This window comes from Oncorhynchus masou, chromosome 25 (assembly GCF_036934945.1).
Source record: "Oncorhynchus masou masou isolate Uvic2021 chromosome 25, UVic_Omas_1.1, whole genome shotgun sequence".
Taxonomy (NCBI): domain Eukaryota; kingdom Metazoa; phylum Chordata; class Actinopteri; order Salmoniformes; family Salmonidae; genus Oncorhynchus; species Oncorhynchus masou.
In genome coordinates this window covers 2,391,988-2,412,923 of record NC_088236.1, presented here as the reverse complement: position 1 = coordinate 2,412,923, position 20,936 = coordinate 2,391,988, and the positions used below count along the sequence as shown (strand labels likewise).

Sequence of the window (20,936 nt, the reverse complement as noted above, 5' to 3'; positions counted from 1 at the left end):
AATCGAATTTCATGGTGTCTCAATCTTTAAAAATGTCTGTTTCCAAGAACTCATCTTCAGGTTGGAGACATGTCCATCAACCAGAACACATGTTGCTGGGATTTACCCCCCCCCCCCTCCTGCTACCATGGCTGATGCTATTGGTGCAAAATCTGAGTGTTTAACATCTTGTCTGTCCTCAGAGTTGGTCATTTTAGGAAATATGAATCTGGATTGGCTATTCTGGGCCTCAGATCAATAGAGTATTGATTTGAATAGGACTCAATGGATCAAAATCCACACAGCTAAAGGTGAAAAACCCTGTTAACTTCTCATTCATCAATTTCATTCTTACTAGTAACCCCCAGAAATATTTGTCTAGTTGAGTATTTGCATATGATTTCAGTGATCATTTTTCCATAGTATGTGTTAGAGATGCCAACCAGCAAAATATTCATCCTCGTTTAAAGAGGAGACATTTTCTGCTCAAGTGTTTTAACATGACTGGTTCTACTCTGATTTAGTCACCATCTAGAACATGTCTCCTGTATTCCCTGACCCTGAGGAGGTTCTAGAACATGTGGGTTTGGCCCAGCGCTGTCCGGATTAGGGGAGGGTTTGGCCCAGCGCTGTCCGGATTAGGGGAGGGTTTGGCCCAGCGCTGTCCGGATTAGGGGAGGGTTTGGCCCAGCGCTGTCCGGATTAGGGGAGGGTTTGGCCCAGCGCTGTCCGGATTAGGGGAGGGTTTGGTTGGGTTGTGTATGACTTTCAACCTTCGTCTCTCCCGAGCCCGTATGGGAGTTGTAGCGATGAGACAAGATAGTAGCTACTAAAACAATTGGATACCACGAAATTGGGGAGAAAAAAAGAAAGAAAAAAAAGCTGAATGTGGACCTGATTACTGATGAATGTGTTTATGACTTTTTCTTTCTACCTACATTTTGTATTTATATTGATGTGTTTTTCTTTCTGTTTGCATTTTGATGTGTGTAATTCCTGTAATTCGGATTCCCTGAAAAAATAAAAGGTTAAATAAATCAAATGTCTCTGTCCAGTATGAAAGAAGTGTGTGTCGGTTCATGGAAACCACCTAACTAGCATTAGCGCAATGAGTGGAAGTCTACAGGTACAGTTAGCATGCACGCTTTAAAAACAGCAACATTTTGTCCACGCCAACAAGATAGTCTATTAGCTAGAAAGGTATGTTAGAGTTTACACTTCCTCATACAATAAACTGTGAGAAGGTCAACATAATGAAACTGTCCAAATATTATATTCATTTTACATGTTGAATACTTCTACTTTCATTAGCTTTCACCTGATAAGACAAGATGTGATATATATTTTTACTAAAATATGATCACAGTCCCTGGGTCACCGGTTTACCTGGGCATGGAAAGGTTGAAAACCACTGGTCTCGTGTTATGTTGTGGTGCATTGAGATATTGCATTTATCTGTCTGACCACCAGGGGGTGCTAACCTTGGAGTTGAGCATGATTTCAGGCGCCCGGTACCAGCGAGTAGCAACATACTCCGTCAGGAAGCCTGTGTGGTCGTGGTCTGGGTCAGCCACACGCGCCAGACCGAAGTCACAGATCTAAGGAGAGGGAGGAGGAGGATGTTAGTGACGAGAGCAGCAGGAAGAGGCGGAAAAGAGCAGCAGCAGGAAGAGGAGGAAAAGAGCAGCAGCAGGAAGAGGAGGAAAAGAGCAGCAGGAGGAGGGAGAGAGAGCAGCAGGAGGAGGGAGAGAGAGCAGCAGGAGGAGCAGGGAGAGAGCAGCAGGAGGAGGAGAGAGAGCAGCAGGAGGAGGAGAGAGAGAGCAGCAGGAGGAGGGAGAGAGAGCAGCAGGAGGGAGGAGGAGAGAGCAGCAGGAGGAGGGAGGCAGCAGGAGGAGGGAGAGAGCAGCAGGAGGAGGGAGAGAGCAGCAGGAGGAGGGAGAGAGCAGCAGGAGGAGGGAGAGAGCAGCAGCAGGAGGGAGAGAGAGCAGCAGGAGGAGGGAGAGAGAGCAGCAGGAGGGAGAGAGAGCAGCAGGAGGAGGGAGAGAGCAGCAGGAGGAGGGAGAGAGAGCAGCAGGAGGAGGGAGAGAGAGCTGCAGGAGGAGGGAGAGAGAGCTGCAGGAGGAGGGAGAGAGCAGCAGGAGGAGGGAGAGAGCTGCAGGAGGAGGGAGAGAGAGCAGCAGGAGGAGGGAGAGAGCTGCAGGAGGAGGGAGAGAGAGCAGCAGGAGGAGGGAGAGAGAGCAGCAGGAGGAGGGAGAGAGAGCAGCAGGAGGAGGGAGAGCAGCAGGAGGAGGGAGAGCAGCAGGAGGAGGGAGAGAGCAGCAGGAGGAGAGAGCAGCAGGAGGAGGGGAGAGCAGCAGGAGGAGGGAGAGAGCAGCAGGAGGAGGGAGAGAGCAGCAGGAGGAGGGAGAGAGCAGCAGGAGGAGGGAGAGAGCAGCAGGAGGAGAGGAGGCAGGAGGAGGGAGAGAGCAGCAGGAGGAGGAGAGAGCAGCAGGAGGAGGGAGAGAGCAGCAGGAGGAGGGAGAGAGCAGCAGGAGGAGGGAGAGAGCTGCAGGAGAGGAGAGGAGGAGGGAGAGAGAGCAGGAGGAGGAGGAGGAGGGAGAGAGCAGCAGGAGGAGGAGAGAGAGCAGCAGGAGGAGGGAGAGAGAGCAGCAGGAGGAGGGAGAGAGCAGCAGGAGGAGGGAGAGAGAGCTGCAGGAGGAGGGGAGAGAGCAGCAGGAGGAGGGAGAGAGCAGCAGGAGGAGGGAGAGAGCAGCAGGAGGAGGAGAGAGAGCAGCAGGAGGAGGGGAGAGAGCAGCAGGAGGAGGGAGAGCAGCAGGAGGAGGAGAGAGAGCAGCAGGAGGAGGGAGAGAGCAGCAGGAGGAGGGAGAGAGAGCAGCAGGAGGAGGAGAGAGAGCAGGAGGAGGAGGGAGAGAGAGCAGCAGGAGGAGGGAGAGAGCAGCAGGAGGAGGGAGAGAGAGCAGCAGGAGGAGGGAGAGAGAGCAGCAGGAGGAGGAGAGAGCAGCAGGAGGAGGGAGAGAGAGCAGCAGGAGGAGGGAGAGAGCAGCAGGAGGAGGGGAGCAGCAGGAGGAGGGAGAGCAGCAGGAGGAGGGAGAGAGAGCAGCAGGAGGAGGAGAGAGAGCAGCAGGAGGAGGGAGAGAGCAGCAGGAGGAGGAGAGAGAGCAGCAGGAGGAGGGAGAGAGCAGCAGGAGGAGGGAGAGAGCAGCAGGGAGGAGAGAGAGCAGCAGGAGGAGGGAGAGAGCAGCAGGAGGAGGGAGAGAGCAGCAGGAGGAGGGAGAGAGCAGCAGGAGGAGGGAGAGAGCAGCAGGAGGGGGAGAGAGCAGCAGGAGGAGGGAGAGAGCAGCAGGAGGAGGAGAGAGCAGCAGGAGGAGGAGGGAGAGAGAGCAGCAGGAGGAGGGAGAGAGCAGCAGGAGGAGGAGAGAGAGCAGCAGGAGGAGGAGAGAGGAGGAGGGAGAGAGCAGCAGGAGGAGGGAGAGAGCAGCAGGAGGAGGGAGAGAGCAGCAGGAGGAGGGAGAGAGCAGCAGGAGGAGGGAGAGAGCAGCAGGAGGAGGAGAGAGAGCAGCAGGAGGAGGGAGAGAGCAGCAGGAGGAGGGAGAGAGAGCAGGCAGGAGGAGGGAGAGAGGAGGAGGAGGGGAGAGAGAGCAGGAGGAGGGAGAGAGCAGCAGGAGGAGGGAGAGAGAGCAGCAGGAGGAGGGAGAGAGAGCAGCAGGAGGAGGGAGAGAGCAGCAGGAGGAGGGAGAGAGCAGCAGGAGGAGGGAGAGAGAGCAGCAGGAGGAGGGAGAGAGAGCAGCAGGAGGAGGGAGAGAGCAGCAGGAGGAGGGGAGAGCAGCAGGAGGAGGGAGAGAGCAGCAGGAGGAGGGAGAGAGAGCAGCAGGAGGAGGGGAGAGAGCAGCAGGAGGAGGGAGAGAGCAGCAGGAGGAGGAGAGAGAGCAGCAGGAGGAGGGAGAGAGAGCAGCAGGAGGAGGGAGAGAGAGCAGCAGGAGGAGGGAGAGAGCAGCAGGAGGAGGGAGGGAGCAGCAGGAGGAGGGGAGAGAGCAGCAGGAGGAGGGAGAGAGCAGCAGGAGGAGGGGAGAGAGCAGCAGGAGGAGGGAGAGAGCAGCAGGAGGAGGGAGAGAGCAGCAGGAGGAGGGAGAGAGCAGCAGGAGGAGGGGAGAGAGCAGCAGGAGGAGGGAGAGAGCAGCAGGAGGAGGGAGAGAGAGCAGCAGGAGGAGGGAGAGAGCAGCAGGAGGAGGGAGAGAGCAGCAGGAGGAGGGGAGAGAGCAGCAGGAGGGAGAGAGCAGCAGGAGGAGGGAGAGAGCAGCAGGAGGAGGGAGAGAGCAGCAGGAGGAGGAGAGAGAGCAGCAGGAGGAGGGAGAGAGAGCAGCAGGAGGAGGGAGAGAGAGCAGGAGGAGGAGAGAGAGCAGCAGGAGGAGGGAGAGAGAGCAGCAGGAGGAGGGAGAGAGAGCAGCAGGAGGAGGGAGAGAGAGCAGCAGGAGGAGGGGGAGAGAGCAGCAGGAGGAGGGAGAGAGAGCAGCAGCAGGAGGGGGGAGAGAGCAGCAGGAGGAGGAGAGAGCAGCAGGAGGAGGGAGAGAGCAGCAGGAGGAGGGAGAGAGAGCAGCAGGAGGAGGGAGAGAGAGCAGCAGGAGGAGGGAGAGAGAGCAGCAGGAGGAGGGAGAGAGAGCAGCAGGAGGAGGGGAGAGAGCAGCAGGAGGAGGGAGGAGCAGCAGGAGGAGAGAGAGCAGCAGGAGGAGGGAGAGAGAGCAGCAGGAGGAGGAGAGAGAGCAGCAGGAGGAGGGGAGAGAGCAGCAGGAGGAGGGAGAGAGCAGCAGGAGGAGGGGAGAGAGCAGCAGGAGGAGGGAGAGAGCAGCAGGAGGAGGGAGAGAGCAGCAGGAGGAGGGAGAGAGCAGCAGGAGGAGGGAGAGAGAGCAGCAGGAGGGAGGGAGAGAGCAGCAGGAGGAGGGGAGAGAGCAGCAGGAGGAGGGAGAGAGAGCAGCAGGAGGAGGGAGAGAGAGCAGCAGGAGGAGGGAGGAGGCAGGAGGAGGGAGAGAGCAGCAGGAGGAGGGAGAGAGCAGCAGGAGAGAGGGCAGGAGGAGGGAGAGAGCAGCAGGAGGAGGGAGAGAGCAGCAGGAGGAGGGAGAGAGCAGCAGGAGGAGGGAGAGAGAGCAGCAGCAGGAGGAGGGGAGAGAGCAGCAGGAGGAGGGAGAGAGCAGCAGGAGGAGGGAGAGAGCAGCAGGAGGAGGGAGAGAGCAGCAGGAGGAGGGAGAGAGCAGCAGGAGGAGGGGAGAGAGCAGCAGGAGGAGGGAGAGAGCAGCAGGAGGAGGGAGAGAGCAGCAGGAGGAGGGGAGAGAGCAGCAGGAGGAGGGAGAGAGCAGCAGGAGGAGGGAGAGAGCAGCAGGAGGAGGGAGAGAGCAGCAGGAGGAGGGAGAGAGCAGCAGGAGGAGGGAGAGAGCAGCAGGAGGAGGAGGAGAGCAGCAGGAGGAGGAGAGAGCAGCAGGAGGAGGGAGAGAGAGCAGCAGGAGGAGGGAGAGAGAGCAGCAGGAGGAGGGAGAGAGAGCAGCAGGAGGAGGGAGAGAGCAGCAGGAGGAGGGAGAGAGAGCAGCAGGAGGAGGGAGAGAGCAGCAGGAGGAGGGAGAGAGCAGCAGGAGGAGGGAGAGAGAGCAGCAGGAGGAGGGAGAGAGAGCAGCAGGAGGGAGAGAGAGCAGCAGGAGGAGGGAGAGAGAGCAGCAGGAGGAGGGAGAGAGCAGCAGGAGGAGGGTGAGAGAGCAGCAGGAGGAGGGAGAGAGAGCAGCAGGAGGAGGGAGAGAGCAGCAGGAGGAGGGGAGAGAGCAGCAGGAGGAGGGGAGAGAGCAGCAGGAGGAGGGAGAGAGCAGCAGAGAGGCAGCAGGAGGAGGGGAGAGAGCAGCAGGAGGAGGGAGAGAGAGCAGCAGGAGGAGGAGAGAGCAGCAGGAGGAGGGAGAGAGAGCAGGAGGAGGAGAGAGGAGGAGGGAGAGTGCAGCAGGAGGAGGGAGAGAGCAGCAGGAGGAGGGAGAGAGCTTCAGGAGGAGGGAGAGAGAGCAGCAGGAGGAGGGAGAGAGCAGCAGGAGGAGGGAGAGAGAGCAGCAGGAGGAGGGAGAGAGAGCTGCAGGAGGAGGGAGAGAGCAGCAGGAGGAGGGGAGAGAGCAGCAGGAGGAGGGAGAGAGCAGCAGGAGGAGGGGGAGAGAGCAGCAGGAGGAGGAGAGAGCAGCAGGAGGAGGGAGAGAGCAGCAGGAGGAGGGAGAGAGCAGCAGGAGGAGGGAGAGAGCAGCAGGAGGAGGGAGAGAGCAGCAGGAGGAGGGAGAGAGCAGCAGGAGGAGGGAGAGAGCAGCAGGAGGAGGAGAGAGCAGCAGGAGGAGGGAGAGAGCAGCAGGAGGAGGGAGAGAGAGCAGCAGGAGGAGGGAGAGAGCAGCAGGAGGAGGGGAGAGAGCAGCAGGAGGAGGGAGAGAGCAGCAGGTGGAGGGAGAGAGCAGCAGGTGGAGGGGAGAGAGCAGCAGGTGGAGGGAGAGAGCAGGAGGGGAGGGAGAGAGAGCAGCAGGAGGAGGGAGAGAGCAGCAGGAGGAGGGAGAGAGCAGCAGGAGGAGGAGAGAGCAGCAGGAGGAGGGAGAGAGAGCAGCAGGAGGAGGAGAGAGAGCAGCAGGAGGAGGGAGAGAGCAGCAGGAGGAGGAGAGAGAGCAGCAGGAGGAGGAGGGAGAGAGAGCTGCAGGAGGAGGGAGAGAGCTGCAGGAGGAGGGAGAGAGAGCTGCAGGAGGAGGGAGAGAGAGCTGCAGGAGCAGGAGGAGGGAGAGAGCTGCAGGAGGAGGGCAGGAGGAGGAGAGAGCAGCAGGAGGAGGGAGAGAGCAGCAGGAGGAGGAGAGAGAGCAGCAGGAGGAGGGAGAGAGAGCAGCAGGAGGAGGGAGAGAGAGCAGCAGGAGGAGGGAGAGAGAGCAGCAGGAGGAGGAGAGAGAGCAGCAGGAGGAGGGAGAGAGAGCAGCAGGAGGAGGGAGAGAGAGCAGGAGGAGGAGGGAGAGAGCAGCAGGAGGAGGAGAGAGCAGCAGGAGGAGGGAGAGAGAGCAGCAGGAGGAGGGGAGAGAGCAGCAGGAGGAGGGAGAGAGCAGCAGGAGGAGGGAGAGAGCAGCAGGAGGAGGAGAGAGAGCAGCAGGAGGAGGGGAGAGAGCAGCAGGAGGAGGGGAGAGAGCAGCAGGAGGAGGGGAGAGAGCAGCAGGAGGAGGGAGAGAGCAGCAGGAGGAGGGAGAGAGCAGCAGGAGGAGGAGAGAGCAGCAGGAGGAGAGAGAGCAGCAGGAGGAGGGAGAGAGCAGCAGGAGGAGGGAGAGAGCAGCAGGAGGAGGGAGAGAGCAGCAGGAGGAGGGAGAGAGCAGCAGGAGGAGGGAGAGAGCAGCAGGAGGAGGGAGAGAGCAGCAGGAGGAGGGAGAGAGCAGCAGGAGGAGGGAGAGAGAGCAGCAGGAGGAGGGAGAGAGAGCAGCAGGAGGAGGGAGAGAGCAGCAGGAGGAGGGGAGAGAGAGCAGCAGGAGGAGGGAGAGAGAGCAGCAGGAGGAGGGAGAGAGCAGCAGCAGGAGGAGGGAGAGAGCAGCAGGAGGAGGGAGAGAGCAGCAGGAGGAGGGAGAGAGAGCAGCAGGAGGAGGGAGAGAGAGCAGCAGGAGGAGGGAGAGAGGAGCAGCAGGAGGAGGGAGAGAGCAGCAGGAGGAGGGAGAGAGCAGCAGGAGGAGGGAGAGAGCAGCAGGAGGAGGGAGAGAGAGCAGCAGGAGGAGGGAGAGAGAGCAGCAGGAGGAGGGAGAGAGAGCAGCAGGAGGAGGGAGAGAGAGCAGCAGGAGGAGGGAGAGAGAGCAGCAGGAGGAGGGAGAGAGAGCAGCAGGAGGAGGGAGAGAGCAGCAGGAGGAGGAGCAGCAGGAGGAGGGAGAGAGCAGCAGGAGGAGGGAGAGAGAGCAGCAGGAGGAGGGAGAGAGAGCTGCAGGAGGAGGGTGAGAGAGCACCAGGAGGAGGGAGAGAGAGCAGCAGGAGGAGGAGAGAGAGCAGCAGGAGGAGGGAGAGAGAGCTGCAGGAGGAGGGGAGAGAGCAGCAGGAGGAGGGAGAGAGCAGCAGGAGGAGGGAGAGAGCAGCAGGAGGAGGGAGAGAGAGCAGCAGGAGGAGGGAGAGAGAGCAGCAGGAGGAGGGAGAGCAGCAGGAGGGGAGAGGCAGCAGGAGGGAGAGAGCAGCAGGAGGAGGGAGAGAGCAGCAGGAGGAGGGAGAGAGCAGAGGAGGAGGAGAGCAGCAGGAGGAGGGAGAGCAGCAGGAGGAGGGAGAGAGCAGCAGGAGGAGGGAGAGAGCAGCAGGAGGAGGGAGAGAGCAGCAGGAGGAGGGAGAGAGCAGCAGGAGGAGGGAGAGAGCAGCAGGAGGAGGGAGAGAGCAGCAGGAGGAGGGAGAGAGAGCAGCAGGAGGAGGGAGAGAGCAGCAGGAGGAGGGAGAGAGCAGCAGGAGGAAGGAGAGAGCAGCAGGAGGAGGGAGGCAGCAGGAGGAGGGAGAGAGCAGCAGGAGGAGGGAGAGAGCAGCAGGAGGAGGGAGAGAGAGCAGCAGGAGGAGGGAGAGAGCAGGAGGAGGGAGAGAGCAGCAGGAGGAGGGAGAGAGCAGCAGGAGGAGGGAGAGAGAGCAGCAGGAGGAGGGAGAGAGCAGCAGGAGGAGGGAGAGAGAGCAGCAGGAGGAGGGAGAGAGAGCAGCAGGAGGAGGGAGAGAGAGCAGCAGGAGGAGGGGGAGAGAGCAGCAGGAGGAGGGAGAGAGCAGCAGGAGGAGGGAGAGAGCAGCAGGAGGAGGGAGGGAGAGAGCAGCAGGAGGAGGGAGAGAGAAGCAGGAGGAGGGAGAGAGCAGCAGGAGGAGGGGAGAGAGCAGCAGGAGGAGGGAGAGAGCAGCAGGAGGAGGGAGAGAGCAGCAGGAGGAGGGGAGGGAGGAGGAGAGCAGCAGGAGGAGGAGAGAGAGCAGCAGGAGGAGGGAGAGAGAGCAGCAGGAGGAGGGAGAGAGAGCAGCAGGAGGAGGGAGAGAGCAGCAGGAGGAGGGAGAGAGAGCAGCAGGAGGAGGGAGAGAGCAGCAGGAGGAGGGAGAGAGAGCAGAGGAGGAGGGAGAGAGAGCAGCAGGAGGAGGGAGAGAGAGCAGCAGGAGGGAGGAGAGAGCAGCAGGAGGAGGGAGAGAGCAGCAGGAGGAGGGGAGAGAGCAGCAGGAGGAGGGAGAGAGAGCAGCAGGAGGAGGGAGAGAGCTGCAGGAGGAGGGGAGAGAGCAGCAGGAGGAGGGGAGAGAGCTGCAGGAGGAGGGAGAGAGCAGCAGGAGGAGGGAGAGAGAGCAGCAGGAGGAGGAGAGAGAGCAGCAGGAGGAGGGAGAGAGCAGCAGGAGGAGGGGAGAGAGCTGCAGGAGGAGGGAGAGAGCAGCAGGAGGAGGGGAGAGAGCAGCAGGAGGAGGGAGAGAGCAGCAGGAGGAGGGAGAGAGAGCAGCAGGAGGAGGAGAGAGAGCAGCAGGAGGAGGGAGAGGAGCAGCAGGAGGAGGGAGAGAGCAGCAGGAGGAGGGAGAGAGGAGCAGCAGGAGGAGGGAGAGAGAGCAGCAGGAGGGAGGAGAGGAGCAGCAGGAGGAGGGAGAGAGAGCAGCAGGAGGAGGGAGAGAGCAGCAGGAGGAGGGAGAGAGCAGCAGGAGGAGGGAGAGAGAGCAGCAGGAGGAGGGAGAGAGCAGCAGGAGGAGGGAGAGAGCAGCAGGAGCAGAGGAGGAGGAGAGCAGCAGGAGGAGGAGAGAGAGAGGAGGAGGAGGGAGAGAGCAGCAGGAGGAGGGAGAGAGCAGCAGGAGGAGGGAGAGAGCAGCAGGAGGAGGGAGAGAGCAGCAGGAGGAGGAGGAGGGGAGAGAGCAGCAGGAGGAGGGAGAGAGCAGCAGGAGGAGGGAGAGAGCAGCAGGAGGAGGGAGAGAGCAGCAGGAGGAGGGAGAGAGCAGCAGGAGGAGGGAGAGAGCAGCAGGAGGAGGGAGAGAGCAGCAGGAGGAGGGAGAGAGCAGCAGGAGGAGGGAGAGAGCAGCAGGAGGAGGGAGAGAGCAGCAGGAGGAGGAGAGAGCAGCAGGAGGAGGGGAGAGAGAGCAGGAGGAGGAGGGAGGGAGAGAGCAGCAGGAGGAGGGAGAGAGAGCAGCAGGAGGAGGGAGAGAGAGCAGCAGGAGGAGGGAGAGAGAGCAGCAGGAGGAGGGAGAGAGCAGCAGGAGGAGGGAGAGAGCAGCAGGAGGAGGGGGAGAGAGCAGCAGGAGGAGGGAGAGAGCAGCAGGAGGAGGGAGAGAGAGCAGGAGGAGGGGAGAGAGCAGCAGGAGGAGGGGAGAGAGCAGCAGGAGGAGGAGAGAGAGCAGCAGGAGGAGGGGAGAGAGCAGCAGGAGGAGGGAGAGAGCAGCAGGAGGAGGAGAGAGCAGCAGGAGGAGGGAGAGAGCAGCAGGAGGAGGGAGAGAGCAGCAGGAGGAGGGAGAGAGGCAGGAGGAGGGAGAGAGCAGCAGGAGGAGGGGAGAGAGCAGCAGGAGGAGGAGGAGAGAGCAGGAGGAGGGGGAGAGAGCAGCAGGAGGAGGGAGAGAGAGCAGCAGGAGGAGGGAGAGAGAGCAGCAGGAGGAGGGAGAGAGAGCAGCAGGAGGAGGGAGAGAGAGCAGCAGGAGGAGGGAGAGAGAGCAGCAGGAGGAGGGAGAGAGAGCAGCAGGAGGAGGGAGAGAGCAGCAGGAGGAGGGAGAGAGCAGCAGGAGGAGGGAGAGAGAGCAGAGGAGGAGAGAGCAGCAGGAGGAGGGAGAGAGAGCAGCAGGAGGAGGAGAGGAGCAGCAGGAGGAGGGAGAGAGAGCAGCAGGAGGAGGGAGAGAGAGCAGCAGGAGGAGGGAGAGAGAGCAGCAGGAGGAGGGAGAGAGAGCAGCAGGAGGAGGGAGAGAGAGCAGCAGGAGGAGGGAGAGAGAGCAGCAGGAGGAGGGAGAGAGAGCAGCAGGAGGAGGGAGAGAGAGCAGCAGGAGGAGGGGGAGAGAGCAGCAGGAGGAGGGAGAGAGCAGCAGGAGGAGGGAGAGAGCAGCAGGAGGAGGGAGAGAGCAGCAGGAGGAGGGAGAGAGCAGCAGGAGGAGGGAGAGAGCAGCAGGAGGAGGGAGAGAGAGCAGCAGGAGGAGGGAGAGAGCAGCAGGAGGAGGGAGAGAGCAGCAGGTGGAGGGAGAGAGCAGCAGGAGGAGGGAGAGAGCAGCAGGAGGAGGGAGAGAGCAGCAGGAGGAGGGAGAGAGCAGCAGGAGGAGGGAGAGAGCAGCAGGAGGAGGGAGAGAGCAGCAGGAGGAGGAGGGGAGAGAGCAGCTGGAGGAGGGAGAGAGCAGCAGGAGGAGGGAGAGAGCAGCAGGAGGAGGGAGAGAGAGCAGCAGGAGGAGGGAGAGAGAGCAGCAGGAGGAGGGGAGAGAGCAGCAGGAGGAGGGAGAGAGAGCAGCAGGAGGAGGGAGAGAGCAGCAGGAGGAGGGAGAGAGAGCAGCAGGAGGAGGGAGAGAGGAGCAGCAGGAGGAGGGAGAGAGCAGCAGGAGGAGGGAGAGAGCAGCAGGAGGAGGGAGAGAGCAGCAGGAGGAGGAGGAGCAGGAGGAGGGAGAGCAGCAGGAGGAGGGGAGAGAGCAGCAGGAGGAGGGAGAGAGCAGCAGGAGGAGGGAGAGAGCAGCAGGAGGAGGGAGAGAGCAGCAGGAGGAGGAGAGAGAGCAGCAGGAGGAGGGAGAGAGCAGCAGGAGGAGGGAGAGAGCAGCAGGAGGAGGGAGAGAGCAGCAGGGGAGAGAGCAGCAGGAGGAGGGAGAGAGCAGCAGGAGGAGGGAGAGAGCAGCAGGAGGAGGGAGAGAGCAGCAGGAGGAGGGAGAGAGCAGCAGGAGGAGGGAGAGAGCAGCAGGAGGAGGGAGAGAGCAGCAGGAGGAGGGAGAGAGCAGCAGGAGGAGGGAGAGAGCAGCAGGAGGAGGGGAGAGAGCAGCAGGAGGAGGGAGAGAGCAGCAGGTGGAGGGAGAGAGCTGCAGGAGGAGGGAGAGAGAGCAGCAGGTGGAGGGAGAGAGAGCAGCAGGGGGAGGGGAGAGAGCAGCAGGAGGAGAGCAGCAGGTGGAGGGAGAGAGCAGCAGGAGGAGGGAGAGAGCAGCAGGAGGAGGGAGAGAGCAGCAGGAGGAGGGAGAGAGAGCAGCAGGTGGAGGGAGAGAGAGCAGCAGGTGGAGGGAGAGAGCAGCAGGAGGAGGGAGAGAGCAGCAGGTGGAGGGAGAGAGCAGCAGGAGGAGGGAGAGAGCAGCAGGAGGAGGGAGAGAGAGCAGCAGCGAGGGTAAGAGAGCAATAATCAGATCAACTGGTTCTGTGTGGTATTTTAAAATAATCTGTTCCATGATATACATCTGGTGTATTAAAATCCATTATTGGTACCACGATTGACTTCTAAAAATGTATTTTTTTAGATGAAGATTGCCATTTTCCCCACCAACCATAACAGGGTACCGTATTCTGCAGTACCGTGACCAGCCTGGAATTTCCACGGCTTCAATTAGAGGGGACAGTCTCTGCGCAGGACGTTAGGGTCAGAGGCCTGTAACTGGAGATCTAAGGTGGTATTGAGCAGCAGGTTGGAGGGTTTGAGGACGCGGTGCAGGGCATTAGGGTCAGGGGTCTGTTAAGGGAATTTTTATCAATAATGACTAATTATGTATACATTTCAAATCAGGACTGTATATATACTAATCAGAATACTACTATGTTACTGTATATGTACTAATCAGAATACTATTATGTTACTGTATATGTACTAATCAGAATACTACATGTTACTGTATATGTACTAATCAGAATACTACATGTTACTGTATATGTACTAATCAGAATACTACATGTTACTGTATATGTACTAATCAGAATACTACATGTTACTGTATATGTACTAATCAGAATACTACTATGTTACTGTATATGTACTAATCAGAATACTACATGTTACTGTATATGTACTAATCAGAATACTACATGTTACTGTATATGTACTAATCAGAATACTACATGTTACTGTATATGTACTAATCAGAATACTACATGTTACTGTATATGTACTAATCAGAATACTACATGTTACTGTATATGTACTAATCAGAATACTACATGTTACTGTATATGTACTAATCAGAATACTACATGTTACTGTATATGTACTAATCAGAATACTACATGTTACTGTATATGTACTAATCAGAATACTACATGTTACTGTATATGTACTAATCAGAATACTATTATGTTATTGTATATGTACTAATCAGAATACTATTATGTTACTGTATATGTACTAATCAGAATACTATTATGTTACTGTATATGTACTAATCAGAATACTAAGTTACTGTATATGTACTAATCAGAATACTACTATGTTACTGTATATATACACTAATCAGAATACTACTATGTTACTGTATATGTACTAATCAGAATACTATTATGTTACTGTATATGTACTAATCAGAATACTATTATGTTACTGTATATGTAGGAATTTTCTTTTAATCCTAGTACTGAATATAATGTGTGTAAATATAATCAAGAATTAGAACAATGACTGTCTGTTCCTTGGTAGAAATGAATGAACGGTATCTTCAGACTGACTAGAATGCTTATCTACACAAGAAGACCTTGGCTCGGCCATAAATTATATTAAATTGGTAGCGAGACGATGGGGGAAGGCTTGAGATACTGCCTTTGTACCAGGGTGGGAGAAGAGACGGGTTGGGGCTGGAACTAATGACGTCATGTTCAGTTTCTAACCTGTGGTAACCTGTATCGTGTTCAGTACTCTCGTGAATAAACTCTGCTGATTGACTTTAAGACTGGGCTCTGTCCATTATTATAGAATAAGGGTCTTACAAATCCTTATGACATGACAGAGTGTTTCATTTTAATTGGGTGTTAAAACATAGAGCAATTTAATTCCTGCAACAGGGTCAGGGGCCTGTAACTGTAGATCTAAGGTGGTATTGAGCAGCAGGTTGGAGGGTTTGAGGTCGCAGTGCAGGGCGTTAGGGTCAGGGGTCAGGGTTCTGTACCTTTAGATCACAGGTGGTATTGAGCAGCAGGTTGGAGGGTTTGAGGTCGCGGTGCAGGACGTTGGCAGAGTGGATGTACTTCAGGCCTCTCAGGATCTGGTACAGGAAGTAACAGATGTGATCGTTGCTCAGGCGCTGGGTCTTCAGCAGCTTATACAGGTCTGTCTCCATCAGGTCCTGCACTATGTAGCTAGGAGACAAGGGGTTAAGGAATCTACTAGAACCACTTAACCCCAACACAACCCATAAGATGTATGTAAACGTTCGACTTCAACTGTATAGATAAAAAAAAATATATATTTTAAACCCTTGAATGAGTTGGTGTTCTTTCTTGAATTATACCATTTTCAAATATATTTTGATTTGTTTAACACTTTTTTGGTTACTACATGATTCCACATGTGTTACTTCCTAGTCTTCACTATTATTCTACAATGTAGAAAAAAATAAAATAAAAACCCTTGAATAAGTAGGTGTTCTAAAACTTTTGACCGGTAGTGAACCTCAGTATGTTATAGTGTTGTGTTAGCCTGATTGCACACAATATTAGCACGTTGAAAGCGTTCCACAGGGATGCTGGCCCATGTTGACTCTACAAGGTGTCCAAAGCGTTCCACAGAGATGCCGGCCCATGTTGACTCTACAAGGTGTCCAAAGCGTTCCACAGAGATGCCGGCCCATGTTGACTCTACAAGGTGTCCAAAGCGTTCCACAGGGATGCTGGCCCATGTTGACTCCACAAGGTGTCCAAAGCGTTCCACAGGGATGCTGGCCCATGTTGTCTCTACAAGGTGTCCAAAGCGTTCTACAGGGATACTGGCCCATGTTGACTCTACAAGGTGTCCAAAGCGTTCCACAGGGATGCTGGCCCATGTTGACTCTACAAGGTGTCCAAAGCGTTCCACAGGGATGCTGGCCCATGTTGACTCCACAAGGTGTCTAAAGCATTCCACAGGGATGCTGGCCCATGTTGACTCCACAAGGTGTCCAAAGCGTTCCACAGGGATGCTGGCCCATGTTGACTCTACAAGGTGTCCAAAGCGTTCTACAGGGATACTGACCCATGTTGACTCTACAAGGTGTCTAAAGCGTTCCACAGGGATGCTGGCCCATGTTGTCTCTACAAGGTGTCTAAAGCGTTCCACAGGGATGCCGGCCCATGTTGACTCTACAAGGTGTCTAAAGCGTTCCACAGGGATCCATGTTGACTCTAAAAGGTGTCCAAAGCGTTCCACAGGGATCCATGTTGACTCTACAAGGTGTCTAAAGCGTTCCACAGGGATGCTGGCCCATGTTGTCTCTACAAGGTGTCCAAAGCGTTCCACAGGGATGCTGGCCCATGTTGTCTCTACAAGGTGTCCAAAGCGTTCTACAGGGATACTGGCCCATGTTGACTCTACAAGGTGTTGAAAGCGTTCCACAGGGATGCTGGCCCATGTTGACTCTACAAGGTGTCGAAAGCGTTCCACAGGGATGCTGGCCCATGTTGACTCCAATGCTTCCCACAGCTGTCAAGTTGTCTGGATGTCCTTTGGGTGGTGGACCATTTCTTATACACATGGGAAACTGTTGAACGTGAAAAACCCAGCAGAGTTGCAGTTCTTGACACAAACCGGTGCGCCTGGCACCTACTACCATACCCCGTTCAAAGGCACTTCAATCCTTTGTCTTGCCCCATTCACCCTCTGAATGGCACACACACACAATCCATGTCTCAATTGTCTCAAGGCTTAAAAATCCTTCTTTAACCCCGTCTCCTCCCCTTCATCTACATGTCTTCTCCCCTTCATCTACACTGATTGAAGTGGATTTAGTGACATCAATAAGGGATCATATCTTTCACCTGGATTCACCTGGTCAGTCTGTCATGGAGAGAGCAGGTGTTCCTAATGTTCTGTACGCTCAGTGTATTTGGAAGACTTGAAACCTAACCACTGTCCCTCTAACATTCTCTGATTGGCTGGACGTTGCCGGGCATCAACGTTAGGACAACATTCCTGTGATGAAAGCGACTAAGGTCTGACAACATTACTAACAAATGTCTGGACATCATTCTGTTACTGTCCTGATGAACGTGAGGTACAGCATTCCTGTGGGGTGTGTGAGAGAGAAGAGTGTGTGTGCATGTCTCTCTCTGTGTGTGTGTGTGGCGAGGAACAGGTTTACTGACGTCATCAGGTAAAGGATACACATCCTTCATCTGATCGATGGAGGGCGTGAGGATGATGTCGTTGATGCTGATGATGTTCTCATGTTTGAAGCGCAGCAGGATCTTGATCTCTCTCAGAGTCCTCTGGCAGTATGTCTGGTGTTCAAACGGACTGATCTTCTTTATCGCCACGCGGACCTTGTTGTCACGGCAATACGCAGAGCTGGGGGAGTAGAGAGAGCAGGTTAGAGTCTGAGTGAGAGAGAATCAGCTGAATGTAATTGAAAAAATATCCACTGAATCTAACCACTTTTGAGAAAATTGGAACACACCAAACACAAATACGTATCTCTCCAAAACAGAGGTTCTGGATAAACCACTTCTCCAATCTTTTTGTCGTTATTACAAAGAACAAATAGCAAAAACACACATCAAATACAAATCTTAGAATCAACTATTAAAGACTACCAGAACTCTGGGCCTCTGATAGACTCAGTGGTCTAAGGCACTTGTGTTGCAGAGAGATTCATGAGGTGAAGCACAATTGGCCCTATGTCGTCCGGGTAAGGGGAGTGTTTGTCAGGGTGGGATGTCCGAGTCCCATCGCGCTCTTGCGACTCCTGTGGCGGGCAGGGTGCAGTGCACGCTGACACGATCGCCAGTTGTACGGTGTTTCCTCTGACACATTGGTGCGGCTGGCTTCCAGGTTAAGCAAGCAGTGTGTTAAGAAGCAGAGCAGCTTGGCAGGGTCGTGGTTCCGAGGACGCACAGCTCTCGACCTTCGCCTTTCCCGAGTCCGTATGGGAGTTTGCGGTGATGGGACAAGACTAACTACCAATTAGATAAAAATACAAAATACAAACCCTCCAACCCAAAAGGGCCTGTGGTGTTGATGGTATACTAAATTAAAATGATAAAATATACATTCGAATTGGCTATACTTTTGAACATCATCCTCAGCTGTGGAATCTTCCCCAATATTTGGAACGAAGGACTGAACCCCCCCAATCCACAAAAGTGGAGACAAACAACTACTGTGGGATATCAACAATAACCTTGGGAAAATCCTCTGCAAAATAATTAACAGCAGACTTGTACATTTACTCAGTGAAATCAATGTACTAGCAAATTACAAAATGTATTTTCACCAAATTAGCGTACAACAGACCACGTATTCACCCTGTAGTTGACTGGTGTGGCTACCTAGCTAGTAGTTGACTGGTGTGGCTACCTAGCTAGTAGTTGACTGGTGTGGCTACCTAGCTAGTAGTTGACTGGTGTGGCTACCTAGCTAGTAGTTGACTGGTGTGGCTACCTAGCTAGTAGTTGACTGGTGTGGCTACCTAGCTAGTAGTTGACTGGTGTGGCTACCTAGCTAGTAGTTGACTGGTGTGGCTACCTAGCTAGTAGTTGACTGGTGTGGCCACCTAGCTAGTAGTTGACTGGTGTGGCCACCTAGCTAGTAGCTGACTGGTGTGGCCACCTAGCTAGTAGCTGACTGGTGTGGCCACCTAGCTAGTAGTTGACTGGTGTGGCCACCTAGCTAGTAGTTGACTGGTGTGGCTACCTAGCTAGTAGTTGACTGGTGTGGCTACCTAGCTAGTAGTTGACTGGTGTGGCTACCTAGCTAGTAGTTGACTGGTGTGGCCATCTAGCTAGTAGTTGACTGGTGTGGCCACCTAGCTAGTAGTTGACTGGTGTGGCTACCTAGCTCGTCGTTGACGGGTGTGGCTACCTAGCTAGTCGTTGACGGGTGTGGCTACCTAGCTAGTCGTTGACGGGTGTGGCTACCTAGCTAGTCGTTGACGGGTGTGGCTACCTAGCTAGTCGTTGACGGGTGTGGCTACCTAGCTAGTAGTTGACGGGTGTGGCTACCTAGCTAGTAGTTGACTGGTGTGGCTACCTAGTTCGTAGTTGACGGGTGTGGCTACCTCGCTAGTAGTTGACTGGTGTGGCTACCTCGCTAGTAGCTGACGGGTGTGGCTACCTAGCTAGTAGCTGACAGGTGTGGCTACCTAGCTAGTAGCTGACGGGTGTGGCTACCTAGCTAGTAGCTGATGGGTGTGGCTACCTAGCTAGTAGCTGACGGGTGTGGCTACCTAGCTCGTCGTTGACGGGTGTGGCTACCTAGCTAGTAGTTGACTGGTGTGGCTACCTAGCTTGTAGTTGACTGGTGTGGCTACCTAGCTTGTAGTTGACTGGTGTGGCTACCTAGCTAGTTGTTGACAGGTGTGGCTACCTAGCTAGTAGTTGACTGGTGTGGCTACCTAGCTAGTAGTTGACTGGTGTGGCTACCTAGCTAGTAGTTGACTTGTGTGGCTACCTAGTTCGTAGTTGACGGGTGTGGCTACCTAGCTAGTAGCTGACGGGTGTGGCCACCTAGCTAGTAGTTGACTGGTGTGGCTACCTAGCTAATAGTTGACTGGTGTGGCTTCCTAGCTAGTAGTTGACTGGTGTGGCCACCTAGCTAGTAGCTGACGCGTGTGGCCACCTAGCTAGTAGTTGACTGGTGTGGCCACCTAGTTCGTAGCTGACGGGTGTGGCCACCTAGCTAGTAGTTGACTGGTGTGGCTACCTAGCTAGTAGCTGACGGGTGTGGCCACCTAGCTAGTAGTTGACGGGTGTGGCCACCTAGCTAGTAGTTGACGGGTGTGGCCACCTAGCTAGTAGTTGACGGGTGTGGCCACCTAGCTAGTATTTGACTGGTGTGGCCACCTAGCTAGTAGTTGACTGGTGTGGCTACCTAGCTAGTAGTTGACGGGTGTGGCTACCTAGCTAGTAGTTGACTGGTGAGGCTACCTAGCTGGAAGTTTCCCAGTTGCTTTTCTCAATTCTTTGAGGCTTTATGTCTTATTAGACCGTGATTTTGATCAGTCAGAGCAACTGGCAAACGTCCACGGCAGCCATTGTTGTCACCTTTGGAAGCACCACCACCACCAATCAGCCTACACCACCGCACACACACACACACACACACACACACACACACACACACACACACACACACACACACACACACACACACACACACACACACACACACACACACACACACACACACACACACCTGTTGTTACTATGACAACTAGTGTAGCCTTGACAGCAAATGACAGCTGTGTGGTCACTTAGAACTTGCTGTTTGAACAGTCAGTCGTACAAAACTGATTTGATCAGTAAGTGTGGAGCCAGATAGCTGCCAAAAAGGTTGAACGTGGGATGGTAAGAAATTCCACACGTAAAGTATTGTAATGACCTGACGAGATCATAAAGGAACAATTGTCCAGACAGAGGATTGAGTTAATAAATTGACGGTTTATTAACCCAACTATACACAGGCTACTGTTTGGCCGTAGCTCACGCCAAATAAATGAAAGATACCCTACAAACCTTCTCTTGTGGAGGCCAGACGTAAGAGAAAGAACAATGGCTAAACCTGGTCTTAACTTCCAATGCTCCATCCCCCTGCCCAACCCCCCTCCACGCCACTCCGCCAACCACCAGGAAGCCCGGCATCAGAACATTCCAGGCATTCCCGTGATTGGCAGATAGCAGGTTGATTGGCATGTCGGACCCCGCGAACACTGGGAACTGGTAAGTACAACACAACCAGCTACTAGCCGAACACATAACCCACAGCTGTCTGTGCGGGTCGCTACAGTATGTTAAAAGACATGCGTGAAACATGAAACGTTAACATTAAATTAGATCTGTATACTTACAGTAAAAACTATTATGAAGACTATAAATGAACATTTTTACACGTTCAATTCTTACTTTACATCTCCGGTTTCAGATCTTTTGTTATGCGTACACAAACTTTTATCAGTAATGTGGCATCTGTAAAGGACATAAACAGAAGTTAGCTGGTCGATCCAACCACTCTGGCCCAGAAGTTAGCTGGTCGATCCAACCACTCTGGCCCAGAAGTTAGCTGGTCGATCCAACCACTCTGGCCCAGAAGTTAGCTGGTCGATCCAACCACTCTGGCCCAGAAGTTAGCTGGTCGATCCAACCACTCTGGCCCAGAAGTTAGCTGGTCGATCCAACCACTCTGGCCCAGAAGTTAGCTGGTCGATCCAACCACTCTGGCCCAGAAGTTAGCTGGTCGATCCAACCACTCTGGCCCAGAAGTTAGCTGGTCGATCCAACCACTCTGGCCCAGAAGTTAGCTGGTCGATCCAACCACTCTGGCCCAGAAGTTAGCTGGTCGATCCAACCACTCTGGCCCAGAAGTTAGAGTTGCTTCGCAGCTTCCGGCTTCATTTCCAAAATAAGTTGAGTTTTAGAACTGCATTCAATAACGACATTACACCAGTAGATGGCGTAGTAAATGCTTGGACCTTCAGCTCATTTTGACTGTTGCATTAGTGAACTCCACTCTGTATGGAGGCTTGTTAAAACCATTTGCGTTGCACAACCCCATTACGCAGAGGCTATATCCATATCAATAAGAGACATAACCAAATATTGATGAAGTCCTTAGCTATTTAACTCAGGACAGGTTATAGCCAAGGGGTCAAGGTCAAGACCATCTGCAGCCCATTTATATTGCCAGATTTGCTTTCCCTATCCACCACTGCATGTGCTTCATCAACTATTCTGTTTAACATTTAGTTAGAGGCCTGTGAGATAGGGTCTCTCTTTAAGGGGAGCCCTGTAATAAAAACAGTTACAGAACACAAATAAGAGTTCAACAATTATTCCACAAGACACCAGTACCCAAAATTATCGCCTAAATTGCGAACGCCTACAAGTTTGAAGGTCTATTTTGTATTTGGAAAAACCTAAAAACGAAACA

The 20,936-nt window shown here is 54.8% G+C and overlaps 1 protein-coding gene across 1 annotated transcript in view; it reads right to left on the bottom strand.

Moving 5' to 3' along the window:
* The window catches only part of LOC135513681 (mitogen-activated protein kinase 1-like), an 83,072-nt gene that overhangs the window by 35,203 nt on the left and 26,933 nt on the right, over positions 1 to 20,936 (bottom strand). The window contains exons 2-4 of the mRNA XM_064936542.1: positions 16,179 to 16,361; positions 13,990 to 14,179; positions 1,461 to 1,577 (exon numbers count right to left, since the gene is read on the bottom strand). Coding sequence (XP_064792614.1) covers positions 1,461 to 1,577; positions 13,990 to 14,179; positions 16,179 to 16,361 — 490 coding nt within the window. The remainder of the gene's footprint in view (positions 1 to 1,460; positions 1,578 to 13,989; positions 14,180 to 16,178; positions 16,362 to 20,936) is intronic.